General features: G+C 46.8%; 1 protein-coding gene across 5 annotated transcripts in view; it reads right to left on the bottom strand.

Annotated features, from left to right (window-relative positions):
• The window catches only part of ADAP2 (ArfGAP with dual PH domains 2), a 39,457-nt gene continuing 23,153 nt past the window's right edge, over positions 1–16,304 (bottom strand). For 2 of the 5 annotated variants that reach the window (XM_029600715.1, XM_029600720.1), the window contains exons 5-11: positions 14,797–14,909; positions 14,198–14,344; positions 12,069–12,152; positions 6,352–6,414; positions 4,869–4,946; positions 2,444–2,672; positions 1–821 (exon numbers count right to left, since the gene is read on the bottom strand). In XM_029600715.1, coding sequence (XP_029456575.1) covers positions 793–821; positions 2,444–2,672; positions 4,869–4,946; positions 6,352–6,414; positions 12,069–12,152; positions 14,198–14,344; positions 14,797–14,909 — 743 coding nt within the window. In that variant the 3' untranslated portion in view covers positions 1–792. Of the gene's footprint in view, positions 822–2,443; positions 2,673–4,868; positions 4,982–6,351; positions 6,415–12,068; positions 12,153–14,197; positions 14,345–14,796; positions 14,910–16,304 lie in introns of all 5 variants that reach the window. The other 3 variants (XM_029600719.1, XM_029600718.1, XM_029600716.1) reach the window with 3 other exon arrangements.

The following is a 16,304-nucleotide window of genomic DNA, read 5'->3' as shown; positions in this document are numbered from 1 at the left end:
TCTCCGATTAGTCTTAAATGTGCTACTTGCTAACTTCATGGAATGCCCCCTAGTCCTTCTATTATCTGAAAGTGTAAACAACCGATTTACATCTACCCGTTCTAGACCTCTCATGATTTTATGTCATTTTTTCCACTTATTATAACATTGACATTCTCTGGAAAAACAAAATAAAAACCTGAAAACGGAGGTCCCTGCATACATTGTAGCAATTTTCAAAAGCCCATTTATGCAGATAAAACCCAGTTTTAAGCAAGGGAATCCTTTTAAAAATTACATCCTTAATGTGCCTTAATTACATGGAAGTTGAGTGCCTTGCGTGAGGGGTATGAATGTGGGTGGCCGGGCTTTATAGCTTTGTGTATGAACCAAGTGCAGTATACGGACATGAACTCACCAACATATTTTTGCTCACAGTAACATCTTTGAAAACTTTAAATAAGAACAGTTATACCAAAACAAGCAGTTAGTGTAAGTTAATGCGCTGATCACCTGCTCAGGTGCCCAATCTAATGGTCACAAACACCATTGCACTAACTTTTATATATGGCAGAAGGCTAGCTCTGTTCTTCAAAAGGCAACTTCCTTATGTCATCTTTCTCTTAGGTCTCCTTTCTTGCATCCAAGGGTACTCCTTGATGTGAAACTCTGCATCTTAATTTCTCCCTCACAATAAATAAGAAGTCTTTGTAGTCTTTGTAGTCAGAGGACTTTGTGTCCAGCTGCTGCAGTAGCAGCAGCTGCAATCTGATAAAAGTCTTCAAACTTTCCCAAGGGACTTGTCTTTCTCTGTCATCTCTGTCGTCTAAAGTTGGCTTCTGCTGTAAAAAAAAAAAAAAAGAAAGAAAGAGGAAAACTAGTTACAGGTGCAGACTACAGACAAATGACTGGATATGACAGAAAGAAACTAATTACCAAGTTGATTAAATCAATAAAGGTCATTTCTTGGTTCAAGCATGCATTTAAAGCAGGGGTAGGCAGGCACCTCCGGTCCTGGAATGCAACAAACAGATCTGCTTTGCAGGATATCCACAATGAACATGCATGAGACAGATTTGCATGCACTGCCTCCATTGTATGCAAATATATCTTGTGCATATTCATTGTGGATGTCCTGAAAACCAGACCTGTTCATGGCATTCCTGGACCGGAGTTGCTTACCCCTGATTTAAAGCTTCAATGCTATTTAATCAGCCGGTGAGTTATGGTAAGTTGACTATGCAGCTCCATGTCAGAGGGGCCAGGCAGCCCTGGTTTTACCCCACTGCATGCCTGGAGATGTAGTTCTGATTAATCTAAATTAGATTACATCTCTGAGCGTGCAATGAGATAAAACCAGGACTGGCTCAGCTTGTCCCTTTTGATATAGAGCTGTATATTCACCCTAGAGGAGGAATAGACAGCGCCGGTTGTTGAGTGCCACAGACAGGTTTGGGTTTTCAGGCTAGTCACAGTGAATGTGCATGAGATATATTTGCTTGCACTGTCTCCATTGTGAGCAAATAGATCTTGTGCATATTCATTGTGGGTATCCTGAAAACCAGACTGAGTTGTAGCACTGGAGGACTGAAGTTACCTACCTTTGCCCTAGAGGTTAGGAATATGACAAGAAAAGGCAAATACTCAGCGCATGGTCAGTGGTGTCAAGCAAATACCCAAGCAGCTCACAAATGCAAACCTTGCTGCACGCTCCAAACAAGCCAGCAAAGCAAAACTGAGATAGCAAAGCGTGCATCAAAAAGAGACTACATGTGAAAGGTCATCGTGCATGCTCATGTAGTTACCAGATGGTTCCAGGTCATCAAGGACATGCTGGTTTTGCCCCTATGCATCTCTGGACTTGTAGACCATCTTTGCTCTAATGTGCGTGAATACGCCGCATTCTTCCAGCAGCCGTGCGCACAGATTGTTCTCTCTCATCGGTGCGGGCACCACGAGCAATTTCAAAATTTACGGGCTGGCATTTTCTGCTTCCGATCTCATGACGCACAAGGGCAGCAGCAGAAAGTGCCAGCAGAAGCTGCTCAGGGTGCTGGCACAGACGAGACAGAGTGGTTGGCAGCTGCGGGACGGGCTCCGCCGAAGCGTTAGCTGACGAACAGGGAGCGGATGCTGGGGAAGGGGGGAGAGTGACAGAGGGCAGATGTGGGAGAAGAAAGGGGAAAAGAAGCAGGGAGAAGATGCTGGGGAATAAGGGAAGGAGGAGAAAGAGGCGGGGGTGGATGCTGGGAAAGAAAGAGCAGAAAATTTAGTGGAGGCAAAGGATAAGAACGGGAAAGGAAGTGTTACATGGACGTGGGATGAGGCAGAGGGGGTGGAGGACAAAGGAATGGAAGGGTAGGAGAGAAAACTGGAGAGCTGAAACATGTGAGAAGAGAAGAAATTTCCCAGTATATGCAGGTACTTCCCAAACGGGACTTCCAGAGTTTAGAACAGGACTCACCCGTATAGTCTTGAGACGTCATAGGTCGGGAAATGACTTCATTTAAAGCCTCCATCCAGGCTTTTTGATCCTTCTCATTTTCGCAGGTAAACAAAAACTGCCGTCCTGGGGTGGCAATGGTGATCCCATCTTTCCATTTCTTCCCCCTGATTCCTCTAGGCAGGCCCTCCTTGACCTGGTACCTGTGGTCTCTGCTTCCAATAAAGACAGCACCCTGCTCGTACGCATCCTACAAAACGCAGAGCTCGATCTGAATTTCCATCAGCGGAAGAAGCTTTGTTCGGATTACACATAATATAGCACTTTTAGCCAGCACGCTCTCCAAGAGAACCCAAGGGGCAGACACTATGGGAAAGCTGCCACAAAGAAGGCAGCCAGCGGCTGGGTCGTGAAATTGTTCTTAGATACTCCTAACAATAAGAAAGAGAACCCTGCATCGTACGGGCATGATGGGTACTGGGAATATACCAGTCTTAATTACCGGAAGATCATGTGCCGATCATTTCCGGGCCTTTGTTCCCAGCTGCCAGGATGTTTTTCCCCCTCACATTATGCATCTCTCCCCCACCCCTGCCTGGACCAAAAGCAAGGACCACAGCCCCCATCAGAATCCGGTCCAAGTGTGCTCTATGGTCGGCCTGCGGGAGTGGCTCCTCTGCGAAGCTCAGCCTCTCGGGGGCTGTGCGTGCTCTCTCCACGGTGGTTATTAGGCATATTTGCTAATCACGTAGACAGCTGCTGAAATTTTGACAGTGTTTATTTCAAAAGTAATGCTTACAACCACTCGAACACTTTCTGTTATTGGGCTTTGTTGGTCATTGTTAGTTCTGAGGTCATGAGATGTATTTCCTTTCTACACTGGAGGAACAGTTTTGTATGCCGTGTAGTGTGTGTGTGTGTGCGTGCGATGAAAACCAACACAAATAAACAGTATCAAAAGACAGAAAAATAGGGCATAGTTTTTTCCGAGTTTGATTCAGTTCTGGAATTTGGTTCTGATGTCAGGATTAATGGTGTTGCTTTTGCCTAAAGTGCCATATGATCTTTAATGCCCACTAAATACATAAGCCCTTGGTTAATATCTCACCCCAGCAACATAATCTCTCAGGAAAAAAATACCCCACGACCACCCAAACACCACACTCCATGCCCCCTAGTGAGCCACCATGGAAGTCAACCAGTCAAGTACTGGTCAGGCTCTGAATGCTTGCACAATCCGAGCCCAAAAGGTATCAGGACTACTTAATGTAGCTCTCTTATGGAGGAGGGAGTAGCCAAGCAGTGAGCAATGTACTGGGAGCTAGAGGACTGGGCTTCAAATCCCACTTATCTCACCAGCAACCGCTGAGGCCCTGGGCAAGTCACTTTATCTTCCGTTATTTCAGGTACTTAAGTTTAGACTGTGAGCTTTCTAGGACAGGCACTCATTGTATAGTACCTTGGTTTAGGGTGCTATATAAATTCTGAAGTAAATAAAATCATACTAAAAGCTACACTATATCAAAGAGTCAGATAGTTACCTTACGTGCCCATCCATCCCCCCCACCAGATCCCATTCCCAAAATCTCTGATTTATGTGACTATTCCAACACTAAAATGAGCCAGTTGTTATCTGGTATTAATTTGTTCTGGAGGATGCATAAGATACATGGCTGATATGAAATGAACCAGCCAGAAAGACATGCCAGGGTACAGAAGTATGCAGAACCCAGCAAACGCTGATGGCATCGGCTGCATTTAACCTCAGGCAGGGCTGTCTCTTATCCCCTCCCCTGCCTCATACTCACCCTATCTCCAGCATCCTGTCCTGTGTTTCAAACTCCCCATCCTCAGGCCCACTCCCCTGTCTCTTAAAACCCATCCCCAGCATCCACTCCCCTGTCTCTTATCCCCAGCCTTTGCTTCCTGTCTTTCCATCACCCCTCCCTCACCCCAGATGCCACCACATCTGCCTGTCCCCCCTGCCTCTTCTCTGGGCAAAATACCTGTCTAGTAGTAAAGCCACTTCTGCTGCTCCTCTCCCTCTGTGATGGCCCTGTGAAAAGGTTCAAAACTTGTGAACTGGCACTTCCATTGAACTGATAGCGCGATGTCGGGGGAATCGGCATACAGGAGGTGCTGCTTGTTTTGAAGCTGCTCACAGAGCCAGCCCAGCAGTAGTTCTTGCTGCTCCCTCCTGCTCAGTCCCACGGAGGCCCAAGTCAGGATCTGCACACAGCCTTAGGCAGGGCACGTGCAGCCGTTTAAGGTGGGTGGGTGCGCAGCCTTGCACGAGTGCACCACGGGAAACAGTGTTGGTGGTAACCCTTGGGCCAGCGGTCAGCCCTGCTCACCCCCCCCCGGGACCCAGCATCACTCTCAGTGGGATCCACCGATCACCTGAGGCAGGACAAAGAGCAATCAATCAGAAGGAAAGTCTTCTTACCATGGGATCTTTGTAATAAAGTAACTTCCTCTCCAGTAGATCCAAGGTAAACCATCGCTTCTTAAATGTCTCCCTTTGCTGCCAAGAGAGAATACTGGGCTGGTAACGGAAGCCTTTTGGAAAATACAATTATCAACACTAGGGCTGTGCAGGTGAGACATTTTTGTTTCATTTCATTTTTTATTAAACACATTTTTTTGTTTAGCTTTTTTTTTCAGTGCGCACTTAAACAAACCCACGCACGCCAAAAGAACATCTCCCCCTCAACAGGCCCGTGCCACACCTCATCCTATCCCTTGGTCTTCACAGGGAAGGAGCCCTCAGGTCAGCCGGCACCAATAGGGCAGGAGCGACTGGGGATTGCCCCCGGCCCTACGAGGACCCAGGGATGAGGTAAGGAGCGAGGCAGGGCGGCCTAGGGGGGGCGAGGGGAACTGGTGGATGCCTCAAAGCCTGGAAGGGGAGGGTATTTTCTGGTGGGGTGAGGCTCAGGGCTGGTTCTAGTGCTTGGGGTTTTGTTTTTTTTTTTTAACTAAATGAAACACAAACAAAATTTCATTCGTTTTTCTTTCGCTTTGTTTTTAAAATGAAATGAAACAAAATGGGAAATGTCATTACCTATTTCGTTTCGAATAAAACCAGCATCTAGATGCTGGAGAGGGTACAAGTTTCACTGAACGGAAACTGCAGATGAAAGTGCGTCACATAGTGCTGATGGGGGAGCTGTTTTTAGGTGTTCTCAGTCGCTAAAGGGGCACTTTGGTTGGCCAATTTTATTTTTTTTTTTTGATCCGTCAGTTTTCTCCTGCTCCTTTGGACTTCCGCTCGCTCAGAACAAGGGCTGAAATGTGGTACCATAAGCCATCAACTGCTGAGGCTTATTTCCCCTCCTTTATATCGGCCTGCATGGCTGAAGTGTCACTCCTAATAAGGTTGGGTTAACGTTGTTGATGATATTCTGGATTGTACCGGAAGCCAGTGCAGTGCTATTAGAGAAGGGGGTGATGTGATCAACTGTTCTTGTCCCTAGTAAGAGTCTCGCAGAAGCATTCTGTAGTAATTGTAGGGGTTTTAGTAATCCTGCAGGACGTCCGAGTAAAAGTGAGTTGCAGTAATCTAAGTCTGAAAATATTAGTGTTTGCAATACAGTGCGGAAGTCCTGAATTGTTAGTAGTGGTTTCGGCCGATGTAATATTCCTAGCTTGCAGTTATCCTGTTTTCATTAATTTATTTAGATGTTGCTTTTCAAGGCTTAAATATTCCAGGCATCCAAATTTGGAACCATTCTCATGTTTCTGGAAGGCAGCTTCTTCTGCCGTCTTATTTTTGAAGTTTAAAGCGAATCCTCCAAACCAAGGTTAGCAGGAGCCCCCTGGATACGGTTTCTGTCTTTTCTGCATGCAGACCCCAAGAGCAAGTTCTCTGCCCCTACTTCTGCGTAAACTCTACATTGGCATTCACCAAAGCTGGGAGAAGAACATACCGTTGGCCCTGTTTTCTCCATGTAGCCTTCTTTCAGGTATTTCCTGGTGATCCTAGGGATGAGCTGGCAGAAGAGAAATAAACATGGGTCATTCACAAGTAGCTGCCCTAGCATTCTCTTTTGCTTCTGCAGAGCTCCTTCTTGGTTTGTTTTCTTTTAGCCTAGCTGTTTCCTCCTGCTCCTCTGGGCTTCCAACTCAGTTGGAACCAGCCTTTGCTGCTTTATGGCAACATGAAGCTTCCTTCCGAATTACCGGGGATATTTTCCCCTATTTTTAGATCCCCCCCACACCTTCCCAATTTTCTTGACTCAGCCATCACAGAGACAATCCATGGTCAGGGGCCACAGACTGCATCTCCCTCGGGAATGTGGTAATGTGGACCCTGAGTCTGGCCACTAGGTGTCGCCACTGGGCAACCAGGGAGCAGAGTCCTGGTCCAGAAATGGACCCCAGGCTTTCCAATGTGCCACAGGCCAGCCCAGAGGAACGGTGCAGAAATAAGGAGCTCTGGATGAGTGCCGGCGGCTCTCTGCCTGCAAAACTGAGCTTCTCAGATGCGTTTTCCAGGGAACAAAGGTGACTGCTCTGCTTTGCTAAGGAAGTTATGAGAAACATATTCACAGTTTCACTCTGGTGTTTATTTTAAAAGTGCAACTTCATATCCTGTAATTTCATTGTCAAGGAAGTGCTCTATTTTTACACCAGATAATCTAGAAAGCCTTGTTGCTTTTACCAGAACTCTGCATATTTGGTTACAGAATAGCTTGTTCAACTGGATAACCGATGGGGTAAGGGGAGGTATCAAAAGAGAAAACTCATAGACAGGATTATGATCTCATCATTTTATAGCAATTTAGATGGCTGCTGTTACAAGACTCTGTAACATTTGGGCAACAACCATAGCCTGTTGTTTTGTATTCTTTCTGTGCCGATTAATAAAATTTAAATTACCAAAAAATAAAATAAATAATTGCAAGCAAACGCCAGAATCTCTCTCTCTCTCTGCATAATTTTCTCCTTTTGTGGGTTGGTCACGCTTCTCAATCATACTCCAAAAGACATATTTGCACTGAATGATTTTGTTTCCCACCAAATATAGTCCCTTTAAAAGCCTTAACCAAAAACTAATTTCTACAGAACTCTTCCTTTCTTCCTTCTTGACTAGCTCAGAAAAGAACGTGCTGCTCACTGCCAAAAGGAACAAGCTGTTTAAATATCACACAGCAAGCAGGAAAGACTTGAAATTCAACTCAGACTATTAACAATAAAAGTTCATTTGAAATGTGTGTGTGGGGGGGGGAGTGGGATTGGGATTGGAGGGGGGGGGGGAGGCCCAGCTAATCGGGGGGGGGGGGGGTTAGCAGCATCAGGTAGGCAGAGTGGAGGGCTGTGATCACTGACAACCTGAGTCAGATCTCCCTTACTCACACCTACACCCCAGGACCCTATGCAAGTTGCTGAATAGGATTGCCAACTCATTTAAAGGCAGTGTCTGGAAAGCCAGATGGAGGGCTAAAATGTCCAGAAATTGTCCGGATTTTAATCCTCCAGTCCAGTGCAGCAGCTATGTTGACACCCGCCAGGAGATGCATCTCCGAGCCTAGCCTGAAGGAGCTGTGGTTTAACTCCACAGCCAAAAGTGGCGCTGTACTTCTACCGGGGGAGCAAACAGCACAGGCAGGGTCATCGTTAGCAAAACAACCAATGGCCTGTGTCTCTGTTTCTTCAGCCGCTGGTGGATGCCCTCTCACCTGTGGTGCAACAGCAAGAGATCCAGCAGGGCTGTCGGCATATTCCCCCTCCTGCCCACTGTGCAACATAAAGAGGCCCAGGTCTGTCCACATCTCCCTTCCAGCCCAAGCAGGAATAAAAGGCCCAGTGAGCTGAAGCAGAGGCTTGGAGTGTGAAAGAGAGTGTGCGAATGCGTGTGTGTGTGTGTGTGTGAAACAGCCTGTAAGGGGGTGAGATGTGAATGAAAGAATCTGTGTGTGAGAAAGGGAGAGAGAGGCAGTTAGTGTAAGAGAAAATGTGTGTGAGGGAGGGAAAGAGAACCAGTGAGTATGAGAGAGCCTGTGTGTGTGTGAAGGAGAGAGAGAGACAATGAGTGTGATAGCCTGTGTGTTTGTTTGTAAGAGAGGGAGAAAAAGTCAGTGCGAGAGCCTGTGTGCATGTGTATGAGGGAGGGAGGGAAAGCTAGTGAGCATGGGAGAGTCTGTGGAGCAGATTTTCAAAGGGTTACGCGCCTAAATCCAGGAGGATTTACGCACGTAGGGGGGTTACACACGCCTGGCCTATTTTCAAAAGGTCCGATGGTGCGCGTAAAGCCCTGGGACGTGTGTAAGTCTTGAAAATGGGCGGTCCGGGGGGTGGGGCCAGAGGTCTCTGCAAGGTTGCTGGGCCAGGGGATCATGCGCCGGCAGTTGGCTGTCGTAACTTATGAGATAAAGGTATGGGGGGGGGTTTCGGGCTGGGGGGCAGGACAGATAGGGGAAGGGAGGGGAAGGTGGGGGGGAAAGGAAAATTCCCTCTGAGGGAACGGGGAAAGCCAGCTGGTCTCCCCGAGAGCTCGGCGTGCACGCAGTGCACTAGTGTGCACCCCCTTGTGCACGCCGACCCCTGATTTTTATAACATGTGCGTGGCTCCTCACGCATGTTATAAAATCGGGCGTACATTTGTGCATGCTGGGTTGCACGCACAAATGTACGCCGCACACATACCTTTTAAAATCTGCCCATGTGTATGTGTGAGGGAGGGAGAGCCTGTATGTGTGTGTGTGAATGTTTGTGTGTGGGAGAGAGGGCCAGTAAGTGTGAGAGAGCCTATATGTTTGTGTGAGAGAGAGAGAGAGTTTACATAAGAATGAACAAGTGTAAGAGAGAGAATGAATATGTGTGTGTTAGGGAGTTTGTGTGTATGAGAGATTGGATAAAGTGTGCACCCTTTTTTTTCCTCATTAATCTATAAGAATCTCAGAGTGACTAGTAATAGAAAGTTCCTAGGTATGGAGATATTTTTTACCCCTATTTGTTTTAATTTTTGAACTTTATTTGATGTGTCTATATTTTTTAAAAATGTTATTGGTGTTTGTTAAATTTATACAAATTCTAATATTAATTATTATTTATTGGACATTATTCTATTTGTCAACTGTTTTGAAATCGTTATTCTTTTTATTAGTATGGTTTCACTATTATGATGTTTTATATTTCTTGGGTTTATTGTTTGATGTTTTGTGACGAATAATGATTCTGTTTTTCCATTCTTGTGCTATATACAAAGTCTGGCTTGCTGTGGTTTAAAGTTCACTTTTTGTCTGCAAATTACTATTTATACTTTATGGTCTGTATTTGGTGAGGATCTGTCTGTGTTCTGCATGTGTAATTAAGGTGAGATATTCTGTTAGCAGCCTGGCTTCTGTGTTCTCCTAATAGAAGGTATATTGGTGTTACATGTGCCGTCCACGGCAGACACGCAGCACGGCCCCCTCACCTTTCTACATTGACTCCAGCCTCTGGTTCCTCCTCGATGGCGGCGGTGGGCCGTCAGCCCCGTCCTCGGGCCTCCTCTGATGCCTCCAGCTCTGCCTCAGTCCCCGGTGTTCCTGGTCCTGCTTCCACTTCTCATTGGGCCTCTCTGCGTGGCCCGCGGAGAGACGCTGCTACTCGTGCCGCGCCCTTCCCTAGGCATGCGTGCATCATTGATTCTTAAGTAGGGACCACAGCAGGAACCTAGCTGCAGCCCCAGATGATGACGTCAACCTAACTACAGTATTTAAGCTCAGGCTCCGCTCCCTAGCATTGCCTTTGCAACAGGTCTCCTTGCTGGTCGAGTACTCGTTGCCTCCTAGAGATTCGTCTCATCCCTGCATTGATGTTCCTCGTTGTTCTTGGTTCCTGTCTCTTTGTTCCTACCCTGCTTCATGCTTCGGATGGACTACATGGACTTTGACTTTGCTTTGCCTGACTTTGCCATTGATTATCTCCAGACCCATACCTCTGCTTCATCCAACTACTCATTGCCTATCTCCAGACTCAGACCTCCACTTTGCCTGACTACGCTTTTGACCATCTCCGTGATCAGACCTCTGCCTTGCTTAACTATGCTCTTGACTATCTCCACGATCAGACCTCAGCCTTGCTTGCCACTGCCTTCGGATTGCCGCCAGCCCTGACTCAAGCCTGCCCTTGGACACCTCTCCAACTTACTCCCTAGACGTGGTTTCTTCAGGCTTCGGCCTGCTTTTGCTCGAGCGCCCCCTGTCTGCCTTCGTTCCATTGGCACCCGAGTTTCCAGGACATTACCCAGTCCAGAGTAAGACTGTACCATCTTTCACCTGCTATCTCTGGGCTGAACCAACACCTACTGCAACTACGTACAGAGGCCCACCTAAGTCCTGCCGGCCCTGGTACCCAAAGGCTCAACCCGCGGGGAACAAGGGCTGGTATAGGTGAAGCTCCAGCGGCCTCTGTCTATCAGCCCACTCCGCCTGCCGACAGTGGGGATTCGTATAGGTCCTTACCTACGGGTTGCGTCAACCCCACCTCGGCCCAAGGGTCCACCTCCAACGCACCAATTGGTGTTTTAGAGACTGGCCTAATATTTGCCGTGTTGTCTTTTCTTAGGTAGGGTTTTTCCTGTTTGAGTGCTGGCAGTTAGTGCTGTTCTGGTTTGGGAGGTTTACCATATTATAATTGTAATTCAGCTTACTCTTGGCTTTCTGGCAGCCAAGCCCACACCAACTCACGTTACGATAGGCCTAATATCCTATAGATTCCAGGTGTCTTTTTTTCAGGGATTTCGTGTTGGCATCACAGAAGTACATGTAAATATAATATACATATTGCAAGTGATATTTTTACCTCAGAGGACAATACTTTGAATGTCCTTTTCTATGTAAAATCTGTTACAATAACTGCATAATTTGTAATTGTGTTTATGGGGTGGGGGGGGGGTCATATAAGGCTGTACGTTTTGTCTAGGGCACCTAATATCCTTGCACTGGCCTTGGGATGGCAGTGGTGGGTAAAGGGGTATGATAGGTAAAAAAGACAAGTTTTCCTAATGGTTAAGTAGTTGTACTTGTACTGAGCTTTCTAATGGAATGTCATTGGTATTGTTATATTTGGGATTATTTGGTTGCACCTCGCTTTGTGTAGAGTTTTCTAGTAATAAGACAAGTAATAAAAGCTTAAAATTCAATTAGTCATGTGGCAGGACATGGGTGAGAATTTTACTCCTCGCAATCAAGTGTTTGGAATTTACCCAGTTGCAAGTTGGCAACCCTACCACTGAACCCCCTCCCCACGATGCTCAGTCTGAGAAAATCAACAAGAGAGCTCCTGAACCATTCAATTAGTTGTAATATTCTCATTAAAAGAAAACAGTTAAGTGAAAAGCCAAAGATCAAGACTAGGTTACTCCCAGTCCATTATGGAACCTCAGAAGGGTTTCAGGTGTGTATTGGCTTTATCTGTCTTTTGATTGATATGGCCTTTGTTATTTCATCATACATGTTTTAGTGGTTAGGGCCAATTTTTGAAGACTTTTATGATGTTTTATTAGTTTCTTATATTTTATTGTACTTTTACGTCTTGCAGTTCCCAATTGGAAAGGCAAGCGAGAAAACTGAAAAAAACTAATGCAAATGGAGAGGCGAGTGGATGTCTTGTCGGTTTTTAGCTAGAAGAGTTTGGGCGCTCAGGGTTGATTACTCACCTCAGACTCTGTTGTTGTGGGGAACTCAGTTTTCAGGTAATGCAGGCGAGCAGCTCGAATAGCAGTGAACCAATCCACAATTTCCTGCAGGTGACATACATGCCAGTGAGCAACGGCTCAGGGTTTGTTTATCAAAGCACAGTGCAGCAGTTTGCATAACTGGACTGATGCTGCACATTTTGTATTTTTATATTGCATATTTTCTACACACATACATTTTATACTGTATTTTTATTATACTGTATTATGATATGCAGCTTTATGATATGTATTTTATGCTTTTTGTATATTTATTAACCACTTTGACATATGTAAAAAAAAAAAGTAGTATATCAAAACCAACTAAACTAATCTAAGCATTAAAATGGAAAATGAATTTTACATGCAAGATTGCAGGGGTTCCCTTCAGTAATGAGTTCTGTTCCTGTGAGCTGCTCACATGGGCCTCCCGTTTGCAAATGCTGGAGGAGCATAAAAAAATAGTTACACAGGAATAAATCTCCTGAGGAGAGAGATGAATATCTCCCAAGCAGACTGGGCCTGGATTTGTAAATGGGCACGCTAGGCCTGAGCCTAGGGAGGGCAAACTTTCTGGGGGAAGCTAGCTGGCTGATGGATTGAGGCTTTCCTTACGTGCTGAATCTCACTCAGCAGAGACCAGCCCTCTGCTTCCTCATGCAGCTGCAGGAGGGGAGGAGAAGAGCCTCAAGCAGACAGCAAAGAGGGATAATTTTAGGGAGCTTTCAAGGGAATGAGAGGTGGATCCCTGGGAGAAGGAGGAGGAGGAGGTTGGGAGATGAAAGAGGTTTTGGTTGGGGTGCATGTATGTGAGACAGAAGGGATTGGTGCTGGGATGGAGGGGGTACAGGACCGGAGCATAGTAGGGACACCTCCCTCCTTCTGTCCCCTCTATATCCTCCCTCCCATAATCTCGGATTCTATCCCCCAGATCCTTCAACCTCCCTCTCTTCCTACCTCTCCCTTCTCCCTTCTCCCAGATCCTGGAATCCCCTTCCAACTTCTAATCCCAAATCCTCCAACCCTTGATCCCCCTCCTACCTCTTTCTTCCTACTCTTCCCCATCCCAGAGTCCCAATTCTCCCAGTCCCCAGTCCTCTTTCTCTCTCTCTTCTCCCCAATCCCCTCTCTCTCTCCTTTCTCCATCTTTTCCCTTTCTCCTCTTCCCATCTCTGAGATCTCCTCCCTGTGCTACACTTGGTAGCTCTTTTCCCTCATGCAGCATAAACAGAATAAATTCTATGGGCTCAAACAAGGTTGGAAAACTATTTTTATAATTCCATGCCCAGGGAACTGCATTTGAGTCCTGGCTCAGGTTTTCCACTCGTTCCCTGGGTCGGCTTGGGATGCTGGGGAGGCTGCATTTACGACCCCTGACAGGCGCAGAGGGCGTCACGGTCATTGCGCAATGGTGACACTTAGCGACCGGATTCGCAGGCCCGTGATTACAAGGATTAGGAAGGAGGCCTGGGGAATGGCGCCTGGCTCAGGACCATCACTACAATGCAAAACGGGAAGGGGTGTGTGTGTGTGTTATAAAATAGGGAAAAATAATCCCCGAGCAGTTGCATGGTGCTGGATCCAAGCCCTGGAAGCCCAAAGGAGCAAGAGGAAACTGCCAGGTCAAAACCAAAAAGGGTCCCTCAGTACTGTAGCTTTGTTTCCACAGATTCTCTCGCCTGCAAAGTTCCCTCTGCTTCCGAAACGCAATCCACTGGCAGTCTGCTGGGGGCCTCCTCTCTCTCCCCACCTTGCATCCCGTCTGGGGATGCACTTCCTCCAGAGAGCCCAACACCCCCAGCGTCTCCCAACACCCCCCTGTGTCTCTGTGCTACTGACATCACCAGTGCCACTGATAAAAATAAAATAAAAAATGATGCAGTTTTCCAGCAAATGGGATGCGGGTCAGGAGTTTGCTGGGCAGCCTAGAATTGTGCAGAATTTTTTCAGCTGAAGTTAAAATTGTTCAGCCCTTTTCGTCTTCCCCTCCTGCTCCTCCTCCACACTCTCCCTTCTCTTCCCTCTCCGTTCTGCCCCCCTCCCCTCAAGAGGCCTCAGTCTGAGCCAGCGCTTGCATAATTCAATCTTTTTTGTGGTTTTTTTTTTTTTACCTTTCCACTTTCGTGATAGACAAAAACATTTCTGGTCTGAATCCCCTTCACATAGGTGAGCTGCAGCCCATTGGGGTTTCCTATCTTCTCTGCCTGGAACATGGCGTTCAGGTCCTTCAGGGGCATTATTGCTTTTGGCCCTTTGATCTGCAGACAAAATGTTATGACAGAGCATTAAATGAAAAATATGGAGCAAAGAACCCCACAAATAATTCCAATGAGCGATTGCCGACTCGAGCTGAATTTCAAACCTTTTGCTTCCTAACTTGGGGAAACTTCAGTAAGGGCCAGATGCAAATATTTTTGGATATGGAAAACTGAAATATTACTCATTTCATACTAGAGAATGTTCCAGATGTTATCTGAAATTTGATGCTATAATGTTTCAATTGTAAGTTGGCTCTGTAGTTTGACACACTTTATAAAATAAAAATTGTCACTATAAAAAAAAAAAGAAAACTGAAATATTACTGAAGAGCAGGTATTTCCTCTACGTGCAATCATTTCTGCAAGTGCAGAATTTGCTGCTGGGAGCTGCTGTGATAGAGGCCAGGGGACATGGCACTAACAGACAGTCGACTGTTGACCTGCATACTTACTTCGTCTTTAGTGTAGTATCTGAGCACCCCTTCCTTCTCCGACAGCACAAACCTTCTCAACAGAAACTGGGCCTTGTCCTTTCCCCGCTTCCAGAGAAAACCTTCTTTGCTGCCTTAAAATACAAAACAGCATCACTCCAGAATTCCCGTCCCAAGATGACGACGTGTTTAAAGTTAGATTTGTTTTTTTTACATTTATTTGCACCTTTCATTCCATAATACCATTTTTCCAGTTGTCTATTGCAGAAATCATGATTCGTGCCTTGGTAGCAAGAACCCGGTTCATGAAGGATTTTGTCCCTTTCTATACCCTATACGAGAACTCTTTAATGGGCCAATTCATAATAGAGAAGAGACACGAGACTGCTGTGGGAAATGGTCCCAGTAGGTCCAAAGGAGGTCTTCGCCCCTCAGTAACAGCTGGGATAGTTGCGTGGGAAGAAAATCAATCACTCTGCGTGCTCTCCAAACTGCTCGGCTGTTTGAGGAACGTGCCCCCTTCCCCCATACTAGCAGCGTATTATGAGAAATAGTTAATTTGTCACAGAATTGCCCTGAAACGGAAGGAGACACAATCTCTGCAAGCAGAGGAATGACAAAAGGTTAAGATCTTGGTTTATAAAATAAATGTTTCCCTTCACCCCTCAACCCTTGTAGGCATAAAATAGGAGCAACCCCCCTCTGTCCACCAGTAGGAAAATATTCCAACTCCAATGTCCAAAAATGCAGGCAACGTTTCCAAATAAGCAGACTGTTTTGTTTTGTTTTTAATCCTCAAGGGGATAATCCAAGAAGAGGTCTGAGAGTCTTAAGAAAATCAAATCAAGTTCTAAACTGGAACCACAAGTAAACTTTGATGTATTTTTCATCCTGCTACAGTAACAAGCTGTTGCGATTCCGGGTCGGTCCCAGAATCGCCACCTACCCCGTCGTGCTTCCGGGTTGGGCCCGCGGTCCCCGGGCCTCCGGGGACCTCTGCCGCCGCAGGCCCGGCGCCTGCCCACCTCGCCCGGGCCTGCAGCTCCTTCTGCCACCGCGTCTTCGCTGCGTCGGAGCAGCCGGCGTCCAGCAACTGCTGGCTCCGCCCCCTAGACGCACGCACGCGTCCCTTCCTTCAATTTAAAGGGGCCAGCGCGGGAAACTCCAGCACAGCCTCAGGATGACGTCAGACGCCCTCAGGGTATTTAAACCCTGCATCGAGATCTGCTCCTTGCCTTGCAACGAGGTTCCCAGGTATTCCTGTCTCCAGTTGCTGCGTTCCTGTATCGTTTGGCTTCTGCTTGGCTTCTGACCCCGGACTGGCTGACGGTGATTCCCTGGCTTCTGACTCCGGACCGGCTTACGTTGATTCCCTGGCTTCTGACCCCGGACTGGCTTACGTTGACTCTTTGGCTCCTGACCTCGGACTGGCTTACGGTGATCCCTTGGTTCCTGACTCTGGACTGGCGAGCGACGACCCTCCGGTACTCAACCTTGGACTCCATCTGACCCGGCCCCCGCGGGCTCTC

This window comes from Rhinatrema bivittatum, chromosome 4 (assembly GCF_901001135.1).
Source record: "Rhinatrema bivittatum chromosome 4, aRhiBiv1.1, whole genome shotgun sequence".
Taxonomy (NCBI): domain Eukaryota; kingdom Metazoa; phylum Chordata; class Amphibia; order Gymnophiona; family Rhinatrematidae; genus Rhinatrema; species Rhinatrema bivittatum.
This window is presented reverse-complemented; position numbering and strand designations above follow the sequence as displayed.